This window comes from Bos taurus, chromosome 18 (assembly GCF_002263795.3).
Source record: "Bos taurus isolate L1 Dominette 01449 registration number 42190680 breed Hereford chromosome 18, ARS-UCD2.0, whole genome shotgun sequence".
Lineage (NCBI taxonomy): Eukaryota > Metazoa > Chordata > Mammalia > Artiodactyla > Bovidae > Bos > Bos taurus.
Window position 1 is genome coordinate 9,786,922 of NC_037345.1, and position 26,505 is coordinate 9,813,426.

The 26,505-nt window shown below is 43.9% G+C and overlaps 1 protein-coding gene across 2 annotated transcripts in view; it reads left to right on the forward strand.

Annotated features, from left to right (window-relative positions):
- CDH13 (cadherin 13) overlaps window positions 1-26,505 on the forward strand; it is a 1,016,104-nt gene that overhangs the window by 648,794 nt on the left and 340,805 nt on the right. For both annotated transcript variants that reach the window (NM_001035277.2, XM_024978135.2), the window contains one exon: window positions 6,782-6,926. In NM_001035277.2, coding sequence (NP_001030354.1) covers window positions 6,782-6,926 — 145 coding nt within the window. The remainder of the gene's footprint in view (window positions 1-6,781; window positions 6,927-26,505) is intronic.

The window sequence follows — 26,505 nt, forward strand, 5'->3', positions numbered from 1 at the left end:
TATGTCTTACTTCATTTGAATATTTAGCACAAAGCAGAATTATCAGAGTTCAGAAAGGTCACTGAAGTGTTTTCTAAATCATTTTCCTTCCAAATGACTCATGAGTCCATAGACTGTGTGTCAGACACTTTATTTCTTATCCTATTGATCCAAGTTTGACATCTGTTACTGGGGTCATTTCATAGAAAAATTACTATGTTTTAAGAGCGGGCGTCTTCATTTTGGCATTCACCCAAAAACACTTGTAGCATTTGTTTTTCATCAGTTCATCCCTTTGGATTAGATCACAGCATCAAACTTCCCCTTGATAAATTGTGTCTTTCATAAACAGAGCTGAGAGGATACGCCAAATGAAAGACGAGATGTTAATAGTTTGTTGTGACACCAAAGGCCAGTGCTTGTATGCGCTTTGTAATTTGGCTCATTATGTTCATGTTGTGTTGTTGTTCTAAGGAATTCTTTTCTATGTGTGCATAGCCCACCTCCATTATTACAGCACGTTAATTGGCTTACAGAGTCATCAGTTTGCAGGTTGTGACTTGATAGTTCCCACCTCTGGTGGAGACACCCCCACAATATAGAAGGAGAATAGAGAACCTAGGAAGTGGGGTTCACAGGAACAGTGGCCAAGGGGACCCTATTCAATTCCACTAGAGCTATTCTAGCAGCACAGCTTCCGTTTTGGCTCCTGTGGGTTTTGTTCACCTCCTCCCCATTTTAGAGGTCAAGCCCTCTCTGCCCCTACACACGAGACTCACTGACCTGGTGTTCACCTGTCATGGACCCTAAAGTGGAAACGATTAGTTCACATCCATGCGGTACCTTCATATCTCCAATCTTGGATAAAGTAATTTTGCCTTAAACAGAGTTAGAGTGACTTGCATTTCATTCACCTCCCCATTTCATTCACCTTGGTCATTTGAGAGCTACATTTATGAGAGATACAAGCCTTTTCTTTTCTTTTCAGAAAGTCTGTGACATTCCGGAAGGGAGCATGTTGTATCTAGGCCAATGCTATGGCCACAACCTGTCACTTGTGGCAGGGTGTCACATTATATGCAAAGGTTCGTAGTGTGTTTTAATGTGTATTTTCATGTGTGTTAGGAAAAATTTAAATAACCTCACTGCACCCCTAAATTCATGGATAATTTTGCTTTGGATAAGTCATCAGTGAAACATAACAATCAACATTCAGCAAAACTATTAAGTGAATAACACAGTAAAGAGAATAAAACAGAAGTGTAAGGGAAGTCCATGAAAGAGCTTTTAGCAGACAAGGGTGTAGTAGGGGAAAGCACAAATTTTCAAGTCAGATCTAAGTGTAGAGTCAACTGGATCACAGACCAGCTTTCAGATTAGGAACTTAGATTTCTCTGAGTTTTGCTGCAATGAGTATTTCTCCAGGATGTCTTGATCCAAGTGAGACAATGCATAGAAAGCCTAGACATATATTGGACACCAAGGAAATGTTAGTTCCCTTCTTTCAGAAGGAAAGTAATCAAAATGTGATGCACCTGGGTGTTGTTTACCCAGGTGTACCGTGGTTCTTGTTCATGAATTAAGACTGCACAGTCAACTGGTCTTTGGTCCATGAAACCTGGGACCAGCTGTCACCTCCTGTGCCAGGGATGGAAAGACAGGATAGATGGCCAAAGCTGGGGCCAAAACACTGGGCTCCAGTCTCTTAAAGAGCGGTTGCCTCTTCTGGAGAGGACTTTTTGCCATCAGGGTTGAATCGAGTAACTGCCCTGTGCTAAGCACTGAACCTCAGCCTTGGGTATTTGCTATAGGGCATGAACACCTACCTCACCTCTGCCTTGATGGGACTGGAGAGGCAGACACTAGTCAAATTCTCACATAAATAAATAAGCAATTACATGTTATGGAAAGTATTATAAAGGCAGGGTACCAGTGCCGTGGGAGCATGAACCAGGGACACTCAAGGGAAACTGAATCAGTAAGGAGGATCTTCTCTGCCAATGACATTTGGGGCTGAGATCTGAAGGACAGATGCGGGCTAACCAGGATGGCCGATGGGATGCCCATGCTTACTAGGAGGGCTGCACGAGAAGATTCTTGTGTTGGGAAGGAACAGAATAAGTTGGAAAAAAGACTGGTATACCTGGATAATGAGGAATGAAGGGGATCTCTTGTGATGTGAAATGACTTTGGAGAATTAGGCTGGGCCAGAGTATAAAAGACTCTTCACAATAAAGGAATGTGCTTTTATTTTATGAGGGATGAGAAGTGATTGAAAGGTATCCATTCTGGGGTGACATTAATAAATTAAAATTTTGAAAAGACATAATGGATGCCTATATTGGTCAGCCTTCTCCAGAGACACAGAAGCAGTAGGAGTCTGCTATAAGGAACTGACTCACACTGTTATGGAGGCTGAGAAAGCTCACAATCTGCTGTCTGCCGACTGGAGCCTCAGGAAGCTGGTGGTGTGATCCAGTCCAAGTCCAAAGGCCTGAGCACCAGGGAGGCCAAAGGTGTAGATTCCAGTCCAAGTCCAGAAGCCTGAGAAGCGTGACCCCTGATGGCAGCAGAGGATGGAGGTCCCCAGTCTGCAGTCAGGCAGGAGGATGAAGGGCGAATCCCACCCTCCCCTATGTCTTTCAATGCAGGCTCTCAGGGGATTCAATGGTGCCCACATGTGCTAAGGAGAGTGTCTACTTCCCTGAGTCCACAGAATCCAGTGGTAATCTCATCCAGACGCACCCAGAAATTATGTTTAATCTGAGCACTCTATGACAGTCGAGTCGACACATCAAAGTAACCTCTTAGGTGCAGGCCAACCATCAGGTGCCTATTGCAGAGGCCCAGGAAAGAAGTCACAGAAGCTACTCTTTGGAGGTGATGATTAATTTGGAGAGAAGAAGGTGGATTTGAGAGAGATCCAGGATGTAGAACAAGCAGTATAGACAGGACTTGTTGATGGCAGGAGGACAGGGCTGAGGATAAGGGAGAAAAGGGCTGAGGATGGGGGAGCACAGGGCTGAGGATAAGGGAGAACAGGGCTGAGGATGAGGGAGGACAGGTCTGAGGATAAGGGAGGACAGGGCTGAGGATAAGGGAGGACAGGGCTGAGGATAAGGGAGGACAGGGCTGAGGATAAGGGAGGACAGGGCTGAGGATGGGGGAGGACAGGGCTGAGGATAAGGGAGGACAGGGCTGAGGATAAGGGAGGACAGGGCTGAGGATGGGGAGGACAGGGCTGAGGATGAGAGAGCACAGGGCTGAGGATGGGGAAGACAGGGCTGAGGATGGGGGAGGACAGGGCTGAGGATGGGGGAGGACAGTGCTGAGGATGGGGGAGCACAGGGCTGAGGATGGGGGAGGACAGGGCTGAGGATGGGGGAGGACAGGGCTGAGGATGGGGGAGCACAGGGCTGAGGATGGGGGAGGACAGGGCTGAGGACAGGGGAGGACAGGGCTGAGGATGGGGGAGCACAGTGCTGAGGATAAGGGAGGACAGGGCTGAGGATGGGGAGGACAGGGCTGAGGATGGGGGAGGACAGGGCTGAGGATAAAGGAGGACAGTGCTGAGGATAAGGGAGGACAGGGCTGAGGATAAGGGAGGACAGGGCTGAGGATGGGGGAGCACAGGGCTGAGGACGGGGGAGGACAGGACTGAGGATAAGGAAGGACAGGGCTGAGGATGGGGAGCCCAGGGCTGAGGATGGGGGAGGACAAGGGCTGAGGTTGGGAGAGAACAGGGCTGAGGGTGGGAGAGCACGGGGCTGAGGATGTGGAGACAGGGCTGAGGATGGGGGAGCACAGGGCTGATGATGGGGAGGACAGGGCTGAGGATGGGGCAGGACAGGGCTGGGGTTGGGAGAGAACAGGGCTGAGGATGGGGGAGGACAGGGCTGAGGATAAGGGAGGACAGTGCTGAGGATGGGGAGGACAGGGCTGAGGATGGGGAGGACAGGGCTGAGGATGGGGCAGGACAAGGCTGAGGATGGGAGAGAACAGGGCTGAGGATGGGTGAGCACAGGGCTGAGGACAGGGCTGAGGACTGTCCTTAATGGATTTCTGTTAAATTACCTAAAATTATTAAATGCATCCTAGGAGCACTTCGTTCTTTTTCAATCCTGTTCCAGAGGCCTTCATTTCTAGCATTATTATTTTCAATACAAAATTCAGGAGTCAAACTCTGGTTAGTATTGTAACATAAAATAGTCTCACGTTGATACCTTTGGTTTGTAAGATTCAGCTTAACATTTGGCATTCATCCTGATCAGTTTATCTGCTTAGTGTCCGTCTGTCTTTCCATTATGCTGAGGTGAGATCTAGAGTCTGCCCCACCCAGTGTGACAATTTGGCAAAAATGTGAATTCTATTCCTCTTACTTGTGGTTTACAACACTAGCCAAGTCTTGTAGGCTGTGGGATCTTAGGATTCAAATCCAAGTTATCTAGTGTCTTTAGACACAGGTTTTTGGTTGAAATAAAGTTAAGTCCTTGGCTATTTTGGGAAGACAAAAGGCCAGATCTTCATTATTGGAAGAAATTGCTCCCAAAGCTTGATTTTTATTTTCTTTGTTTAGCAGTATTCTCACAGTAGCTTTAAAAAAATCAGCATAAAAGTTCACTCTCTGTAAGATCTCCTTTGTGTGCAGATGTTAAAAGGCTCTGCCTATTTAATTTCTTCTTAGCTATGATACGTGTGCATTATTTTATCTGTCCCAGAAATCAAAGTGTGTGTGTGTGTGTGTGTGTGTGTGTGAATTTACTAGTGAAAAGATGAGACAGTATTAGTGAAAAAAACTCCTCTACTCAAACATACCTGGTTTCACGCCTGTGTACTGTTCTCACATTCTGTCCGTGTGTGTGCATCACACATGTACAGTTGCTACTGTTCAGTCACTAGGTCGTGTCTAACTCTTTGCGCCCCCGTTATCTGCAGCACATGCATAGTGGACATGCTGCTCTGTGCTTTTTCATACGGTGTTCAAGCCGATCCACAAGGCTGAATAGTGATTTTACCTAATGGCTGTATTTTAGTGTCTTACTACATAAATATTCAATTCATCCCTTTCAGCTGGATACTTAGCGGACACCAGTGTAATCTCATTGTTAGAAACAACACCCCAGTGAATATTCCCACGTACGTAAGGGCAGCATCTCTCAAACACTAACAGGAGAGGTATGGAATAAAGGGATGGAATAAAGTATGGAATGTGGGATGGAATAAAGTGTGTGAGTCCTTCACAGGTTTGATGAATTTGGGCTTCCCAGGAGGTTCAGTGGTAAAGAACCCGCCTGCCAATGCAGGAGACATGGGTTCGATTCCTAGGTCGGGAAGATCCCTTGGGGAAGGAAATGGCAATCCACGCCAATGTTCTTGCCTGGGAAATCCCATGGACAGAGGAGCCTGGGGTCGCGAAGAGTTGGGCATGACTGAGAATGCACACACGTACCATGTTGTCAATACTTTCCAAAGGGTCAGACCTTTTTACAACACATTCAGGTAGGGTATAACAAATGTGTTTCTCTTTTCTTTTCCTAATTTGGGCTAGTTTTGACAACGGGGTTGATAATAACAACAGTAACAATAATAGTAGCAGCTAATATTCTTGAGATGATCTATGTGACAGGCATTACATTAAGTGATCTGCAAGCATTGTTTGTAATGGTTAAAAATGTAAATCTGCAGACCGACTTCACAAGGCCGACTCCAGACTCCACCGAGCTGTTGTCTAACTGGCTCTGTTCCCTCTTTACAAATGGTTCACAGGGACACAGTGAACCTCAAGTGAATTAACGTGATAGGGCGCCTCAGTAAGCCCTGGGTAATGCTGGTTACCATTATTCCTAATAATGATTATTTTATGAACCCATTTTACAGATGATAAAACGAAGAGGTTAACTGTATGGGTCGAGGTCACATAACTAGTGAGAGAGTGTGCTGGGATTCCAACTGCAGAGACCATATCCCAAGGATTATGACTGCAGACACCTTTTTCTGATACAACTACTCAACCAGTTCCCAAGAGGGGAACAATACTGATAGCTAAGAAGTGTGACTGTTGCCCCTGAGTTAATCAAGGCAGACTCAGGCCTAGAAATGAGAGCATTGGGACCCCATGTTTCCGTGTTTCACCGGAAAAGCCAAGATGTAATTCCTTGTTTCCAAGCAACAAGGCAAGCTGGTTTTTCGATGCTGTTTCCTTCATCCTTGGGATCTGAAGGCAGGAATCTGTGAAATGCCCCCTAGACTGTAAAGGTCTCGTGGGCAGGAGCCCTGAGGTCCTGCTTAGGACCCCCACACACTCCTTCCTTGCCTCAGGAAGGTTCTTTACAAATTTTTACTGACCTGAATTTCCCCTAAATACCACCATAAACACTTCCAGTTATTTCTTAATACACTCTGTTCATAACTGCTTAGTCAATTATTTTTATTAGCATAACATTCCTTTTAAGCATAATGATATTGGAAAAACAGAAACAATGTAAGCGCATTTCCTCAGCTGTGGTTGATTGCTGGTGTTTTCCTCCTTTTTTGTGTGTGTGTGTGTGTGGACTTCCTTTGCAGATTTGATGAATTAATTGTAAATTTCCCAAGGGGAACTAGCATGAACTGATCTTTGTCTTTTATTCTGTAATGTTTAGTTTCTATTCTAGTCCTCGTGACTATCCATTGAGACCAAAGTTTGAATATTGCCAAGGGCTCATAAAATTGCTGACATAACCTACTTTCTCCAGAGAACCCAACTTCAATTTTCCTAATGAATGAATGCCTTCTTTCTCCCCCAATCTCTTTGCTCCAACAGCTATTTGTGGAGACCGTAGATGTCAACGGCAGGACTCTCGAGGGGCCGGTCCCTCTGGAAGTCATCGTGATTGATCAAAATGACAACAGACCCATCTTCCGGGAAGGCCCCTACATCGGCCACGTCATGGAGGGGTCACCTACAGGTATGTTAAGTCAGCTCACAGTTTGCATAAAGGCTTGGGAGGTGGCCTACTGTGATCTCTGGGGATTCTGGAGACTGTTTCATCGCCACCGTTCTGAGTTACTGTTGGTGTGTGTCAACACTGATGTATTGTTTCCCTGGACAGAAGCAGGCTCTAGAAAACTACAGCTCAGAACATGACTGGGGTGCTGCAAGCTGTGAAAATGTCTTCCCTTGTGTGCAAAGGTGACCTTTAAGGGTGACCAACATCTCAGTCTCCGACGTATGGTTGATATTGGACACCATTGTGAGGGCCCCTTGTGAGGGCCCAAGGCTGAGCTTGGTGTACAGCAGGACTTTGAGGGAAATTAAGGACCTTACTGCAGCTCCTCAATGAATATTTCTCTTCATGATTGCCTTTTAATAAGAACCATTTGGGGGAAATGTGTAGGACGTTTCCGCCCCCCTTTTCTTAGAAGACGTGGATGGAGAAAACTTTTGTCCTTGTTCAAAGGGTCAAAGGCAAGACATTTTATTTCCCTCTCTGGAAATACATGTTTCTACTCTATGGAAATCAAGGTTACTACGGAACTCCTGTCATCTTTTCCCCAGTTTTAACCTTTCTGTCAGTAAAAGTTTTAGAATTGAGAGCTCCCTTTTTGGCCCGTAGATACTAATTAAAGCATTCTGTGGCCAGCAGCAGCAGTAGTCACTCCTGAGCATAATGCTTTAGAAAGTGAAGAGCAGTAGAAAAATCCCTATTTTAACGGTAGACTTTAATTTTAAGCTTTCACATACATTGAGTGAAAACAAGCCAGTGAAGAACGCCAGCACTGCTGTGTCTGGATTATGCCCAAACACTTGAAACAAAGGAGTCACTCCTCAGGCCAGTAGGACAGGGACGCTCAGGGGCTGCTCGGCTGGTTCTTTTTTCCTTTGCTGAATGGAAGGAATGTATCAATAACATGTAGATACCCGAGGCTCAGTGAGTATTCCCATGGCAACCACCTAGCCTACCAGGTGACTAATTGTATGCAAGGTGCCTAAAACCTCCCTTCAGCTTCCGGGAGCTAGCCTCCTGCACTTGGTCAGATAGAACCCCAGGGTCAGGAGCAGCCCTCTCCCTTCTGGGATTTGAAGGCATTCTGTAAAATGGGCCTGGAGAGTCAGAGAGCAGGCTAGTGACGCCGGGTCAGATCACCTCAGGGCAGACCTTCCCCTCAGCATCGCTCAATAGGCTGCTTTTGATGGAGAGATGACCTCCAACAAGACGTATCCTGGAATTTGGGTTGGAAGTTTACAGAAATCTTAAACAAGCTGATTTGCAGAATGAGTTAGAAGAACTGATGGGGAAAGCTATTCAAGTAACTGGAGTTTGAGCAGAGCAGAAAAATGATTCCCAGTTTCCATGTGTGGTACCCGGGCCCTGTTTGTGAGTGATTGGAATTCGAGATGGGCCTGAGAAGTGTTCTAAATGTAAATGACAGCGGTTACATCCGAGGCGGCTGTGAGGCGGCTGTGAGCATGTACATGTCTTTGTATATTATATGTGTATATGATTAGACGATGTCCAATTTTTCTCCCACTGCGCCCTTCTTTAAAGTTTCAGAAAGAATTTCAAATTTTATTGCTTTATATACATGTCGTTATTTTCAGAGAAAAATGGAATCCTTTATGCCCATTGAATTTCTTAAAGCACAAAGCAATTCGGTTAGCGTGAACGTATTCCCAGCAAAACATAAACCACCTTAAACTTCTATTTGTGATTGGTATTATCCTATAAAAATACATAAAGACTTGGATATCTGTATGGAATAGTTTCTTCCAGTTATGCAGAATTTGGCCTGATTCATGGTTTTCTTTTTCTGCACCCTCTGGGTTTGATTATACAACAGGAATTGAAATATGGAGTCAGTCAAATTTGAGGTCAAAAATGCAACAATGTTGTGTAAAAGTTTCAGCGGAAAAAATACCCTTAGATTACTTTGCATCCTGTGGGAGAGCTCAAGCAGATGGTACCTGATGTCTGTGAGGACAGTGGAAACCTGGGACAGAGGTGGGGCCTGTTTTCCGGTCCCCTCCCATCCTAAGCTGGGAGTCCTGACAATCTCTGACAGGCTGGAGAAATGATCACCTCTTCTGTTTCCACAATGTCCTGCTCATTTGTGGCTCATGGAATCCTATGCTCTGTAGACACTGTATTGCATTCATTTCACAGAGAGGAATCCCAAACCTCAGGAATTCATTGACCTTGCCCAGTTCACATAAATGACAGGTGGGTACACTGTTCAGGACTCAACCCACAGCATCGACCTCCAAATCATGTGCTCTTCCAACTGACCCACAAACTTCCCTGTGCAAATAGTCACTGAATGATCATCACATTCAGGGGGACACTGCTGTGTGCCAAGAGCTTTCTCTAACTGTATCATTTCCTCCACTCTGCCCTGAGGTGTGGGTACCACTCTTCCCATCATACAGATGAGAAGGCTGAATCTCAGAGAGATCTGGGAACTTGAACCAGCTAAGGCTGGTGGATGAGCTAGAATCAGTGTCTGCGTCTGGCCTCAAGCCACAGGCTCTTTCCTGGACACCATACTGTACGTGGCCACCTTCTCACACATGGACTCTTTGCAGGCCCAGCTAAAGGGAAGTATTTGTGTAGGTCTTTCAGATGAACTGAGTTAACTCCTGACAGAAAATAACCAGCTCTTCTGACCAAAGAGCCAGGCACCCTGAGTCACTTTTCATTTAATGTGAGCTGTTGCTCAGTTCCTAGGGTTAAACGATGTTAAGCATGGGGGCCCTTATATCACTCGCATCACTTTCTTCTGTATCCACATAACCAGAGCAGCTTCATGGGATGGGACCTGCACAGCCTCACAGAGCCCCAGGCTCCAAAGGGCTCCATACTTGGTTTAATGATCTGTTGTCGCCATCTTAAAATTCTTAATAATTGTTCAACAAGAGATCCTGCATCTTCATTTTACACTGAAAGTGAAAGTGAAAACGAAAGTCACTCAGTCATGTCCAACTCTTGGTGACCCCATGGACTTTTCCAGGCCATGGAATTTTCCAGGCCAGAATACTGGAGTGGGTAGCCTATCCCTTCTCCAGCAGATCTTCCCGACCCAGGAATTGAACCCAGGTCTCCCATATTGAAGGTGGATTCTTTACCAACTGAGCTATCAGGAAAGGCCCATTTTATGTAGCTGGTCCTACATATAGCACTGTGGCCTGGAGCTGGGACTGATGCTCTGCTCAACTCCTTAACAAGATGAGATTGTGAATAGGTTAGTGAACTTTCTAGAAGCCTCAGTCACCTTGTCTGTATTAACAGATAGGGTAGGTATAGAATAGTACCTACCCTAGAAAGCTCTATGCACAGATTAACGTAGGCAGTGTGCTTCACTCAGTGCTTGGAAATGTTTAAGAAATGCCAGAGTATTGTTAATGCTGCAATTATTCTTACTATTCTGGCGGTCTACCCTCTAGGGAAGGTAAGGCAAAAAGACATACAGTTTGTGTGAAGGAACATCCATCTCCCAACCAACCAAGCATCATTTTCATGTTGCGATGTACCCAGATGCCATCAGCATCAATCGATCACCAAAGAAGGTCACCCATATTTATCTCTACGTGCAGACAGGAGGCCATTTCTAGCTGCTCAGCATAAACTCCAGGGTATTGTTTTAGGGAATCATTACTAGATGAAGGAAGATCAACAGAAAATAACAGTCTTTGAACTTTGTAGATTACATACCATCCCTTTTGTGGAGCTTCAAGGCATTGATTTATGGAACCCAAACTCAGACCCTGGCTGTTCCTTGGAGCCAATGAGAACTCTGTGTGAGTCTGATGTTCTGTGAGTGCCCAATGCCAGGACCTCACAGGTGTGAGGGGGGTGGGTAGGTAGAGGCTGCGACCCTGGAAGTTCCTGGAGGACACACACCAGGGCCCCACAGTGCCTCCTGGCACCAGCTCCCCCGTGTCTTGTCACCACTGGGCCTCTGGCACCACTGAGAAGGGCTATGCGTGAGGACTGGTGTTCAGGGCTTCCTCCAGAAACAGACCCTGAGGTGAGGACTGAGGGCAGGTGGTTTACCGGACAGGTACAGGATTGCGAGTGGGGAGCGCTGCAGGAAGGAGCAGCCAGCCAACTTGAGGTACCACAGTAGGTCAGGTACCAGGGTAGGCCCTTCTGAGCTCAATCCCCTGGGGAGGGAGGACTCTGGGAAATGACATAAAGCACAGACATTGGAGTTACTCCAGCTCTGGATCCAGGGAGCTATGCTCTCCATTCTCCATGCTCTCCCCAGGGGGACTTTGGTTCCCAGACACTTCTGCTCAGCTGGGACTACACACTGGGTTGCAGCAGCCCAGAGGCAGCCCTCCAACAAGATCCAGAAGCTAGCTGTTGGCCTCAGCTGAGTTCTTCCTCCATGTTGTTGGCTACCCTAATGTTAGCAGGGGCAGCTGGGAGAAGGGCACCCACCACATAGACGGGAGAGGCAGTTTTGAGAGCCATCAGGGGAGGGAGGTAATGGAGAAAATATCTTACTCACCACACTGTGTGACTGAGAAAGATGAATGCAACACTGACCTTTCTTCAGAGAGAGGACAGGACCACAGGACCTAGAGGTGCATGTTCTGAGTCTTAAGAGATGCCCATTGCTTACCTGCATGCTAACCCTTCTTGAGGCTGTTGAACGGAGGCAGAGATTAGTGGCTAAATCCTCATCTTCTAACGTCTGAGAGCCCAAGGACTGTGCCCTCTCTTGCTCCCTTTATTTTTTTTTTCACCCAGTATTTTTATTGAGCATCTACTCTGTCCCTAAATTCTAAATTCTGAGAATCCAGCCATGGACTTGCAAGATGCTGCACATTTCCTCCTGACAGCCAGGTGGGGAGACAGCAACAAATAAATCAGAATTGCAGTTGGTAGGAGAGGCAGTGCAGTCATAGGGACCACTCATCCCAGGAGGGCGGGAAGCCGGCCTCCCTTGAAGACGTGATATGAGGAGACTAGGGGCAGGAGGGGAGTTATCTTTTATCTCTGGCATCCACCTGAGTTTCTGTTCTTCTAGTCTCAGTAAGTTCTATCATGGCAGACAGAGGGAACCAGCCAATCAAATGACCTTTGGGACCTAAAAATGATTGTCTCGGGAGCTCAACTTTGCTCTGCAGTTGGTATTTTCTAAAACAGCTTGGGCTAAATACAGATGGGTTTCATATTTGAGAGTTGGTATTTGAGACCTCACTCAGCATACACCCTCAGCTTGGTGGTGGTAAAGTCCCTTTTCTGGTCACCTGTTTATTTGTTGCCATATTGCCTGTGCCTTTTGGTTCACCAGCTGTCCTGTTTTCCTCTGCTGATGTTTAGACTCTCATATCAAAGGTTTTTCCATTCTCAACAATCCCAGCCAGTCCCACGGGCTTCATATTGGGCACAGAGCTATTTTTTTCTTAAGTAAATTTCTTTTAAAAATAAAACAATCCCACTTTCCCCATAGCTTTACTAAAGTGAAAAAGTGCAGGTGCCCTCCAGTCTCACCATTCGGAGCAAACCACAGTTGCCATCCAGGAGCATGGTTCTAGGGCTCTCCCTGGGCACACAGGGATGCACACACAGCACAGTCCCATGGAAACAGAGCTCTACGTGCTCTTCTGTGCCTCACGTTCTTCAGTCTGCACGGTCCTGTGGACATTTTTGTAAGTCAATAAATATCAAGTTATATCATTATTTTAAACAGCTAATGCTTAGATCTACCATCATCTAGTTAGCCAATCCCATATTGACTTAAATTGTTTTAACTTTTCCCGATTTGCAATCAATTCTGCAAGGGAGGACACATCTCTTCCTACTTGTGTGACAGTTTCTTCTGGGTAAATTCATACCAGTGGAATTGATAGGATAAATGATACGCTTATTACATTTTGATGTATATTGGGGTGACACTTTTAATCAGAGTACTATATTGGTATCTCAGCTAAACTCATGTAAGAAGATTTAACAGTCTTTCTTTTCACGGATGAGCATACTGCTGGACATTTATTTGTGTTTCTGGATTATACCCAATATCTCTAAGTCTTGTGCTCATTTCACTAGCTGTATCTGTAAGCTGTGAACTGTCTTGGGCTAAACTTCTCCCCAGATTGTGTGGTTGAGGAAGAGGACTGAAATTGTTGATTCTGACCCCTCTCCTGGAGTCATCATCAGAATCTTAGCTTAGATAAGTTGCCCAGCAACCCATTAACAGGCTATAGTGCCATTCAGATTGAATTATGATATAAATCACTCCAGTGAAGTTGACCATAAAACAAAATTTATGAAAGAGTTGCATAAGCTAATCAGAGACATGTTCCCAAAGGGAAAATTCCAGAATAAGATGTATCAAAACTGTTATCTGGACCTTGCTACTACTCAAGAAGCTGAATGTCTTCTGACTTGCTCCTATCCACATCTGGGGTCCCCATGTGGTGTCTACAGGGGCTGTAAACCAAGCCAGTCAACAGCCTTGTCGTAGGCACTTTTTTCCCTCCTTTATACCCCAGCCCCTCTCTGATGGAGACACTGTTGCTGCTCGTCCACTGGTGCCTTGGAGATACCGTGGGGGGTGGTGAGACAGAGGAGGATGCCTGGAGCCCTGTGTTCTGTTAAGAGGACACCCAACCACTGAAGCTCTGTGCTGCATCTTTAATGCAGGGATCTTTGAAAACAGTTCTCCCATTTTTATCCGTAGCCCTCGCTTCACCTGAGTTCATATATGAGTCCTTGGGGCCAGAGACCAGTTCAAGAAATAGACACCACCTTGTTTTTAAATCACTCTTCTCTCTAACCATGAAGCCTTGGTTCCTTGCATGGCTGTCTCCCCTCTGCCCATCACCCACACTTATTCTCATTCATGCCAGATCTTCTAGGCACTGAGGGTAACCCACGAAACTGGACGGATTGGCTCCTGTGCTCACGGAAGTTACTCATAAAAACAAACCTTTGATAGCCCCTGCCCCACTTGTTTGCTTGGTATATTTTAGACTCAGTCTGGGAGTCATCCATTCTCATTTGGGAGAGAGAAGGATCTGTGACATCAACTATCAAAAATCAAATAAAAGTTAACTAAATAAGCCAACCAAAACAGCATAATAGGTTAAAGTTAAGGGAAGGTAAAGAGGCATTGGTAGCTTCAGAATCTTAGTGATCATTCCACATTTTGAAAGAATAACTCTAGTGTGGGTCTCCGGTTAAAATGAAAATCAGATGAGCAGCTACAAAATAAAAAAGAAAGCTTCTTTGAGTTGTTATGGCATCGAGCATGGTGGACTCCGGCACCACTGAAATCCATCCCTGATGCCCGAGGATCCACTCTGAGTAGTCCAGGAATTCTTAGTGTTACATTAATATAACATCGTGGCAGACCCACCCTGGCACTAAACAGTTAGAATTTCAGGGAAAGTCTTATTTCAAATCAATTCCTGATGACACTTCATTCAGCAAAATCATTCAAAGAATGTTTATTGGTCAGCATCTATGAACCAGATAGTGTTCTAAGTTTTGGAGATGCCGTACCGGCCATGACCGGTTAGCTCTCTACTCTGAAGACATTTGCTTTTCATTCGGAGGAGAAAGATAATTAATGATGAGTGGAATAAACAAGATAACTTAAGTCCTTTAAATAAAATAGAACCAGGTGATGTGACAGAATGACAACAAGGTCAAGGAAGGCCTCTCTAAAGATGTGACATCTAAGCTGAGACCAGGGTGAATGCAGGAGCCACAGTGTCTAGAGACCAAGCAAGGACCTTCCAGGTGGAGGGATCAGAAAGTGCAAAGGTCTGAGGCAGGAAAGAAGATGGTGGGACAGAGAGGAGACCGTGATGGTGGGAGAATGTGAGCACAAAGAAGGGGCCCCGGTGAGGCCCAGAGGAAAGGCCAGCAGGAGCCAGCAAACTGTGGGCCATGGGCCAAGTCTGTTCCACTGACTGTTTCTTTTTAAGTTAAAAAAGTTTTATTAAAATACAACCATGTTCATTTATCCAAGCATTGACAAAGGCTGTTTTCGCATGATGTTCTTAGAACTGGGTAGGTAGATGGAACAGAGACTGAATGTCCCACAAAGCCAAAAATATATACCACCTAAATATATTTTTTAAATTTGTAAAAAAAATTTTTAAGTTTAAATATATACTTATATATCTCTTGAGGGTGAAAGAGGAGGGTGAAAACGTTGGCTTAAAACTCAACATTCAAAAAACTAAGATTTTGGCATGTGGTTCCATCACTTCAGGGCAAATAGAAGGGGAACAGTGAAAGCAGTGACGATTTTATTTTCTTGGGCTTCAAAATCACTGTGGACGGTGACTGGAGCCATGAAATTAAAAGATGCTTGCTCCTTGGAGGAAAAGCTAAGACAAACCTAGACAGCCTGTTGAAAAGCAGAGACATCACTTTGCCCACAAAGGTCCATATAGCCAAAGCTATAGTTTTTCTAGTAGTCATGTACAGATGTGAAAGTTGGACCACAAAGAAGGCTGACCACAGAAGAACTGATGCTTTCAATCTGTGGTGCTGGAGAAGACTCTTGAGAGTCCCTTGGACTGTAAGGAGATCAAACCAGTCAATCCAAAAGGAAAACAACCCTGAATATTCACTGGAAGGATTGATGCTGAAGCTGAATCTCCAATACTTTGGTCACCTGATGAAAAGAGATGAGTCACTGGAAAAAACCTTGATGGTGGGAAAGATTTAGGGCAGGAGGAGAAGCGGCAAAAGAGGATGAGATGGTTAGATAGCATCACCAATTCAATGGACATGAGTTTGAGCAAACTCCAGGAGGTGGTGAAAGACAGGGAAGCCTGGTATGTTACAGTCCATGGAGTTGAAGAGTCAGGCACAACTTAGCAACTGAACAACAACACCACCTACCTAAATATGTATATATAAACTACCTAAATATATATTTAAAATATATTAAACATGTTAAATAGTTTAAATATTTAAACTGTATTAAATATATACATTCTTTAATGTAAATTGACCATTTATAGAAAAAGTTTTCAGATCCCTGGGTTAGAGCTCTGTAAGATTTCATTTTGAATTTAATAGGAAGCCTTTGGGTGGTTTTAAGCAGGAAAGTGGTAAAATCTGATTGTCCTGTTAAGAGATGACTTGTGCTACTCAGTGGAGAACAGAAGTATGGACATGTTGGCATTCCGGGCACTAGAGGACCATGGCCTGGGCCAGGGTGGGAACAGTGGAGGTAACAAGAAGAGGTCACATAAGAGTTTTGTGATGAGCTCAGGAGGAATGGGAGAACACTAAATATTGACTCGTTTTACGGTACCTGGTTATTGTAACCAATACCATCTATTTGGAATCATGGTAATGCCATAAACTACAGATTCTTTACCAACTGAGCTATCAGGGAAGAATAGGTTTGTAAATTTTCCTCAAGTATGAACTGGATTTTACCTTTGGTTTTCTATGGCTTAAGCTTAAACCCAGGGGATCACATTGTCTTTTCATCTTCAACTGTCAACATTCAGCAGAGTTCCAGGCACATGGTAGCCCCTCAATAAATTCCGTTCACTGAACAAATGGCCCCAAATGGCAGAAAGCGTGAATCACAATAAACTTCCCTTTTATTGGATTTTTAAATAAACATTACCTTTATTAATAATTTATTCCTCTTTGAACAAGTATCTCAAGAGTGTGTTCACTGCCAGATCCTCTGCTGTTCAGTAAGGATGGGGCCAGGGAGGGAAGGATGCATGAAGTAGACACGGACCCTGAGTCAGAGGAGTGAGTGTGCAGAGGAGGAAGGAGGGCAGAGTGCACACCCTGAGCCCCCCATCAGTGCTGCACAGGCAAGGCCGGGGCCAGGGAGCATCTCCCCAGGACCAGGGCAGGGGAGCAGCGCGGGCCCTTCAGACAGAAGCCGTGATGACCACCTGCACAACGTCTCCAGGACCGGATGCTGGTTTAGGTTCTATGCTATCTCTTAATGGAATCTTTGCAATTCTTTTAGAGTCAAGGAAACAAGCTTGTGGAGGTAGTTTACTTCCCCAAAGTCACACAGTTGGTGAGTGATAAAGCTGGGATTCAATTCAGCCTAACCCCCATGCCCTTTCATTTCCTCCCATCTGCCCATAACATCCACAGCCCTTTTACCACTTCACCCATGAAAATGCTACGATCTATTGAAATCTGCTACCCTGAGTTTAGGGAGCATTGCCTTGTGTGCATATGTGTGAGTGTGTACGTATGTGTGTGCACGCGTATACGCATGTGTGTAGGCATGCATATGTGTGTGTGTGTAGTAGGTGAGAGAGAGAGACGGAAGGTGGGAGGGAGAAAGTGAACACTCCCAGCCTTCTTACTCTTGGTTACAGCCTGGCTTGTCAGGCAGCCCTACAGCCCGCAGTTAAGGCGATGGCTTCTCAAACGGAGCCAGGTCCTCCCCCTAGTGGTAGTCCCGGGGACGCTCAGGAACGCTTCTCCAAGATTCATAAGGCATGCTGGCCATCAATCCAGACAGTCCACAAATGTCAGTTAGAAAAGATTTATAATCAGCAGAGAGCTTGATAAACCAGCTTTTACTGCAGCACCGTTGCAGTAAGAACCCCATCCCTTCTGAGGGCAGAGTCTAGGGCGGCCGCTTCCATCCATCTATACAAATACCTTTGAATCACTCCACCTTAATATATGAACAGTATTCTAAAAGAAGTCCTCAGTAATTTATGTACAGAACCACCTCCCTCCTTAAGTAAATGGAAGAGATTCAGTATTTTCTAAGTTCAATGGGAAGAGGGCATATAAAATCCCTTTCAAGTATATGTTCTTATAAAATATAGGTCATGAATTGAGTTTTCCAGTATCAAAGAAAAAATTTTAATAGACTTTCAGCTTTCTTGCTTTAATTATGGCTGCATTTTTAAAAACCAATCATAGTACCCAAAGCTATTTTATTATTCAGAAGCCTGGCTCTTTTAAAAAATTTCTTAAAAGTTTGGTTTGGGGAATTTTAATGTTTTCTTCTTGCTCTGTTTTTCTTTTCTTTTTTTTTTTAAACTTTCAGTTAATATGCCAATTTTTAATCTGCTGTGTTCCTGGTTAATAATGGGCTGCTAATAGGGATACCCACTTTGTGGAGGAAGGCGGGCAAGGGCTCATGTTTCTGCAACTGATCTTTTGGTCACTTTTCAGAACAATGGAAGACCTCACAGTCTGAGCTGTTGCCATCCGTTCCTCTGTTTCTCTTTTCCATTCTGCAACTTCACCTTCCGTCTTGTTTGGAGATTCCATGCTCATTGGCTCATACCAAAGTCTTAAGCCAGGGCTAGAAGTGACAACTTGAATAGTAACCTAGACATGCAAAATTAAGTTAATCAGGTTCTTTCTGCATGTGACACATCATTTAAAAGTGGCTGGGTGGATTTCCACTAGTTTGGAAAGTATGTTTGAAGTAGTTGAACATGAAATGTTGACCCATGCCCCTGAAACATGACTGGGAGACCCGTGCCGCGTCTGTCCAGGAAGCATATTCTGTGAATGCAGACAGAGCACACAGGGCACAACCCCCACAACCTAAGATTATTTTACTCAAAAATGTCATTAGTGCCAGGGTTAAGAAACCCTGCCCTATCGGTTAGGAAGACCAAATCTAAAGTCTGGAGGGGAGACGCTACCTGTGTGAGCATTGGTCAGACCAATCTGTGGTGAGCTAGAGGGGGTGAGTAAAAGCCAGAACCTCCTCCTGTAGGGGTGGTCGGGTAGCATGTAGCTCAGGCTAACAGTGAGTGCCTTGTTAGCAGGAGCTTGTGCTGGGCCCTGTGCTCCTGTGCTAAGGGATTCCTCTGTATCACCTCACAGACTCACCTCAGGCATCCTAGGAGGGTTATGCAGTGATCATCTCCATGTCTCCAGTGAGGACATTGAAACTTAAAGTTAGAAAACAATTTTTGCAGGAGAAAAACAGCATTCTGGTCACTTTTAGTAAGAGACCCCAGCATACTACCGTGACAGTGTGTCCAGATACAAACTCTACTGTCCAGCCTCCCTTGCAGCTAGAAATGGCCTTGTGAGCCAGGGGGCTGAATTTCTGGGATAAGTGAATTTCTGGATGAGTTGGGAGCCAAGTCAGCTGGGAAGAGTTTTCTTTTGTCCTCCTTCTACCACCTATTTCTGTTGCTACCTGGAATGAGCATATGATGGCTGGAATTCATACAGCCACTGTGCTTTGTAAGGTGGCTTTGAGAATGGAAACTATGTCCTAGGAAGGTGTACAAAGATAGAGATTAGATTCTATTGCTTGTGGAATGTCATGTTAGCCATGGGCTGCACCTCCAGAATTATTTTACATAAGACAATAACAGAATTCTGTCTTATTTAACTCACTGTTACATTGGATTCTCTGTATTTATTGCCAAATCTAATAACAATAATCTAATATGTCAATGTGTGGTATCACTCAAATAATAAGAACTATCACCCAGACAATGTGACTCCAAGCCATGCTTTTTAACTACTATGCTATGCTGCTCAAGACATTCAAACCCACTTACTCCTCTGTATGCATTTCATGTCACCAATTTTGTATGGTAATCAGAAAATAGAGCCTTTACTGGAACAAAAATGGGCTTTGTCTCTTCCATTATCTTAGAGTTCTTTCCAGAAAGCCTCCTGAGGTCTATTTGTCATTAGATATTAGATTAGAAACATACTTAATGCCTTGTGATGGCATCTTTCTTAGTGTGGTGGTTTTGACTCCATCCTACCTCAGTAATTTCGGATCATAGGCCAGTAGCGATCATCTGAAAATGCTCCAATAATGCACATCAGCATCTGGCTGCCGTTTACGTCAGTGTGCTGGCCTCCTGTCCACATCCCGAGGACTAATGAGGGACGGGAAAGGCATAGAGACTGTTCAGAGGGCTCCAGAAGGTTTTCAGAGAACTTTTTTTTTTCCCATTGCTCATGAGTCAACTGGAAATGCATTATGAGGATGTACTTGCCGGCTCACCAAGAAGATCAATATGTTCTGACAAGAGCACAGCGTGAGGGTTGAGACCACTGACTCCTGTGTCCCAAAGACTTGGTTTTCAGTTATGTTTTCTCTACTAATTGCAAGGCCTTGAACATGCTGTCTTACCTTCTGAGCTTTGAGTAACTCCTCTGCAAGATGAGGATAACAGTAATGCCTCCAAAGGGAACCTGGGAGGTTCAATGAGAAAATAGATCTCAGTCTGTGAGCCCCTTGCCTGACGAAATACTGCCTGTGCTATTAGCAGCTACTGATTGGTGTTTTTTCGATGGCAGTATATTCAAGAGGGTCATGGTGCCATCACCTTACACCTTTCAGGGGAGAGGGGAACTCTGCCAACCAGCAAAGCAGAATTCCAAACCTGGCTCCTTCTCCTATCAGCTGTGTGAATTTGAGCCTTTATTTCCTCATTCTGAATTGATGATCATCCACTGTGGCAGCATTTTGTATGTGTTGAATTAGACAAATTGAAATGCTGTGATATGGAAACATTAATGAAATCTCATTTGTGCACAAATTGAGAACAATGGGATATCCCAAATTTGAGGCATTTGCCAAGGATTACATAATTTTCAAAGTGGATGGCAGGGTTTAATATAAACCTCAGTGAAATCAGTTCACATCCCACAGAATTCACTGATTCAGCCATTTAAAGTGTTTGAGTCAATGGTCTTTAGTATATTCACAAAATTGTACAGTTATCACCACAATCGATTTTAAAACATTTCTGTCATACCTAAAGGAAACCCTGAATTCATTAAAAGTCATTTTCCATTCCCTGCTCCCCTCCACAAACTCACTAGGCCTAGGAAACCACAAATCTTCTTCCTCTATAGATCTGTCTGTTCCGGACATCTCATTTAAACAGAATCACACTCTACCTGGAGTGTTGTGACTAGCTGGTTTCACTCAGCGAAATGTTTCCAAGGTTCAACTGTGTCATATGGTACTTCATTCCTTTTTATTGCCAGTGACAGGGCTCATTTTTAAATTAATCTGCACTTGCCACAGTTGATGCTGTTTTAACTTATAAAGATGAATATATACTGTTCTTTTTCAAGATTAGCCCTGAATCATGCACCTTTTCAATTATTTTAGATATTCGAGAATATGTCCCTTATGTAAGGTATACCTGTGCTCTACTTATCTTGCAGTTTTGTTGTAAGAATTAAATGAGATTATATACGTAAGTTCTTGCCAGGGCCCAATATATAGTGTCCCCTCAAGAAAGGGTCCCTCCCTGTTTGGGGTTGTTAGTTTCATAGCACTTTTATTTCTCATCAACTTGTGTATTTCCCTCACCCTAAGGAATTGTTGTCAATAAAGACTCAAGTCAATTAAGTAAAAGAATTACTCATAAGTATTTCCTAAGAAGATTGCTTACCAGTTATCCTAAAAATTATTTTTAAAAAAAATCCATTTTCCACTAAAACATTAAGTATTTAGAAATACATCAATAATTCAAGCTAGATACCCCTTCATAAATTTCTACCAGTATCCATATATTCATGAAGTAATCTGAGACCTTTACTTTTGCCAACCTGAATACATTTCTATTGTGGCATTGTCATCATCAGGTATGTGAGACTTAGTGAAAGATGGATTTTGAAAATAGCCACACTACCGGTCTTGACATATTTCAGCAAGATGTGTAACTGAAAGACATTCAGGCATCCTCCATCCTTTACCTGCTCCCTTTGCCCTTGGCGACTAGGTGTCACATCACAGACGTCTTTGCTCCTTCACTGAGCCATCATGGCTTGCTTCCCAGGAGAGAGACATCAGGATGGGTACTTTCACATTCATCATTCCTCTTCATCCTTCCAGTGATGCTGAGTGTTATTATCTCCATGTTTCAGGTGAGGAAACATAAGCTCAGAGACGTTGGCACAGATAATCAGAAGAGAAACTATGTAAGTCTGGGTGTGTCTGACCTTAAATCCCACCTTCCTTTAAGGAGACTGCATTTCCTCTGTCTCGGTGTGGGATAATTACTTCTTAGTATGCCTGCTTGTCCTCCACAGTAAGACTTATTTACCCTTATTCAGTGGTCTCTGATGTAAATAGTCAGTGCTGTTCCCCATCCAAGGCTATGCATCTAAATAAGAAATGCTTATTTTATTGCTTGTGGGGGATGCAATAGGCAAGCAACAAAAACTGCAATGCCGTTTCGGCTGAGAGTTTTTCAGGCTAAGAAGTGGCTCCAGGTTATGACTATCCATATGGATTTTCCTTATAGTCTGAGACAGTTCAGCTGTACCTGGTCCTAAATCACAAATCAAAGGATAAGGTTGGGCTGCATTACAAAAGGGCAGCCTCTTTCTACCACCTGAAGAAACATTTCTAGAGTTAGAAAAACCATAACCGGGAATCTAACCATTAAATTCATCCAGTAAAATATCAATCAGGAACACTTTTTGCTGCAGGTAACAAAATAGCAATTAAAGTGGCTTAAATGCCTCGGGTTGACTTTTCTTGTATTTCCTGAAGCTGAGAGGTGGGTGGCTGCTCCTTGTGCTTTAGTGATCTGACAGCCAAAGTCTTTGCGAGTCTTTGGCCTTTCTCTTGTGGCTGCAAAACTTGTCATGGTGCTAAACATCTATGTTTAGCTAAACATCCATTAATATATACACAGATACATCTGTGTTCAAGGAAGAAGAAAGAAGGGTAAGGAGACAGTGTCTATGCTTTTCATTAAGAATGCAACGTTTTTACCACAGCCATCGGTAGTCTTTCATTAACCAATGCCCTGAACAGAACTGAGTCATATGGTTACCCTAGTTACAGAAAGAATGACTTGCAAACCAGTATTTATCTGTATATGAATGTGTATATATATAGATATGTGTGTGTGTGCGTGCCCATGCATGTGTGACGGGCTAGAGAGAAGGGAATTGGGAATAGATTTGGGGATAGATTTAGGATTAGCCAATGATTGGTCCCCACACAGTAGCCAAAGTTTAAGGGATTATTTAACTTTTAAAAGGTTAAAATGCAAGAGAAAACAGCATCTTCCAAGATTTTGTTATAAGTTTATGAGTTCGAGAATTAACTGGAGGTAAGAATTAGCTGGGATTTTCCAGGCAAGAATACTGGAGTGGGTTGCCATTTCCTTCTCCAGGAGATCTTCCCAACCCAGGGATTGAACCCAGGTCTCCCACATTGTAGGCAGACGCTTTACCATCTGAGCTACCAGAGAAGTCCGTAAGAATTGCCTGGAGGGGAAGGCACCACTCAAAGCATTTCTTGGTTAAGTAAATGAAGGAAACAAAGTCAAATCGGTTTCTTCACTGCTCAAGTTCTCAGAGGCTTCAAGATGCCAACCGCCAAGATGAAGCAACACCAACCGCCAAGATGAAGCAACACCACAGAATCTATCACAAGCAGGATGTTCTACAAGCCTGGCATACAGGAGATAGTGGACACTTTGAAGGGCAGCTCTTGGTACTGAACTGCTGGCTCATCATGAGATACCCGAGTAGTTATGCTCCCCTCCACAGATTGGCGGTTAGAGACCCATGTTGAATGCAAGATGGTCTGAGAGCAAGACAATGAACCCAGTGAGGGTTGCTGAGTGTCAGGCGGACATCTGACCTTGGGACTGTCAGGACCAGCAATGGGGGGAGGGGAGCTTGTGAGTAACCTGAGAGTAGGGACCACACTATCGACACTTCCTGACTCTCAATGCCTCCACACCCACCCCTCTGGATTTAGCCAGCCTCCTTCACAGAGCCAAAGCTCAAAAAATAAGAACTTTGCTGAGTGAACTAAAATATTGTATAAGTCTTAGCCAAGAATTTTAGATTTTCATTTGTTTTGTAGGAGGATCATCTCACTCTTCTCATGAAGACCAACCTTTTGGCCAGGTCCTTGGTAGGAAATTGACCATCTAGAATCCTGAAGGAAGACATAATACCCAAATGAAAAGTGACAGACACTTTTCATGGGTCTGTCAGACATGGGTCTAATCAGAACTATTGGTAGATGTGTTTTGACCTTCCAGGTAGCCTCTGCCTCACTCTCTTACTTACTATTAATAGTAAGTGCCCAGCTTTGCTGTATCTATAACATGCAAGATATAGAACTATAAGTTTCATACGTATCACTTCTTTTCAGCCTTATCCCTCCAAAAAATAGATAAAGGAATTTTTATTTACAGATAAGGACCTGGAACTTGGGGGAAAGGCAACTTAGCAGAATTTCACAACTTCCTTCCTTATCTTCCCTTATACCATGTGAACACATCAGTATAAAATAGAGCATCTAGCTGAGAATTTTTTTTGGGGGTAGAAGAGATGACTTTAAACTCACGGTAGCTTTTACCATTTGGTACATAAGAAAAATGGGCCAAATCTGCAGTTACCTTGATGTTTCTAGGGACCAAAGAAAGTCAGCGGGTAACTGGAGTTTATTTTACTCATATTTTTATTAGTAAGGATTCTCCAAAGAAAAACAACCAGTAGGAGATAGATGGATAGATAGATAAAACAAGGAATTGGCTCACACATTAATAGAGGCTTGAAAGTGAAGTGAAGTCGTGTCCTGCTCTTCGCGACCCCATGGACTGTAGCCTGCAGGCTTCTCCATCCATGGGATTTTCCAGGCAAGAGTACTGGAGTGGGTTGCCATTTCCTTCTCCAGGGGATCTTCCTGACCCAGGGATCAAACCCAGGTCTCAGGGACCAAACCCAGGTCTTCTACCTTGCAGGCAGATGCTTTACCCTCTGAGCCATATGGAGGCTTAGAAGTCCCAAAATCTGCAGTTAGCATGCAGGAGAGCCAGTGGTGTAGTTCTAGTCCAAAAGGCAGCCAGCTTGAGGTCCAAAAAGCACCAGTGTTTCAGTTCAAGTGTAAAGTATTTGGGGAAGACCAATGTCCCAGCTCAAAGCAGTCAGACAAGAGGAGTTCCCTCTTACTCAGTCCTTCTTTTCTATACTGTTCTTCTTATCTTCAACTGATTGGATGAGCCCATTTGGGGGCAGGCACTCTGCTTTGCTCAGTCTACTGATTCAAATATTAACCTCATCCAGAAACATCCTAACAGACACACCCAGAGCAATGTTTGATGACACGTCTGGGCACCCTATGGCCCAGCCAAGTTGTCATAAAATCCACCATCACAATGTTGTAGACAGAATTCTGGCCTTCACGAGCCCTACTCTCAGGTCTCACCCCTGTGGTTATGTTACCTTACATTGCAATTAAGATTGTATATTGAAGAATATACAATGGTGAAAAGACAATCTCTTTAACAAGTGGCGCTGGGAAAACTGGTCAACCACTTGTAAAAGAATGAAACTAGAACACTTTCTAACACTGTATACAAAAATAAACTCAAAGTGAATTAAAGATCTAAACATAAGGCCAGAAACTATAAAACTCCTAGAGGAGAACATAGGCAAAACACTCTGTGACATAAACCAAAGCAGGATCCTCTATGACCCACCTCCCAGAGTAATGGAAATAAAAGCAAAAATAAACAAATGGGACCTAATTAAACTTAAAAGCTTTTGCACAATGAAGGAAACTATAAGCAAGGTGAAAAGACAGCCTTCAGAATGGGAGAGAATAATAGCAAATGAAGCAACTGACAAACAACTAATCTCAAAAATATACAAGCAACTCCTGCAGCTCAATTCCAGAAAAATAAATGACCCAATCAAAAAATGGGCCAAAGAACTAAACAGACATTTCTCCAAAGAAGACATACAGATGGCTAACAAACACATGAAAAGATGCTCAACATCACTCATCAGAGAAATGCAAATCAAAACCACAATGAGGTACCATCTCACACCAGTCAGAATGGCTGCTATCCAAAGGTCTACAAGCAATAAATGCTGGAGAGGGTGTGGAGAAAAGGGAACCGTCTTACGCTGTTGGTGGGAATGCAAACTAGTACAGCCACTATGGAGAACAGTGTGGAGATTCCTTAAAAAGTTGGAAATAGAACTGCCATATGACCCAGCAATCCCACTGCTGGGCATACACACTGAGGAAACCAGAATCGAAAGAGACACATGTACCCCAGTGTTCATCGCAGCACTGTTTATAATAGCCAGGACACGGGAGCAACCTAAATGTCCATCGGCAGACGAATGGATAAGAAAGCTGTGGTACATATACACAGTGGAATATTACTCAGCCATTAAAAAGAACACATTTGCAGTTGGGATAAACTTCTGTTTTTAATGAAGTTCAACAAGACCTCAATGACTTAACAGCACACGAGTCAGCTGTCTGAGGACCAAATGGGTAGCCTTTCAATATCTCCTTTGATATTCTCTTGCAAAATGCACAGGGACCCCATGTGTGGAAAGTGACCCTTCCTGCGAGGTCTCTTAGCAGATTTATCTGTTTTCCATTCTGGAATTCCTCAGATACCTGAATCACAGATCAGAAAGGATCACAGCATGACCTTCTTGGGAGTGTAGTGACAGCTAATGTAAGCATAACGATCAACAGAAATATTGCAGAAATGAAACTCAAAAATCACTTTCCCTACATAGTTCGTGGTCATAGCAATAGAATTGCTCGTCTACATTACCAATTTTAATCTTG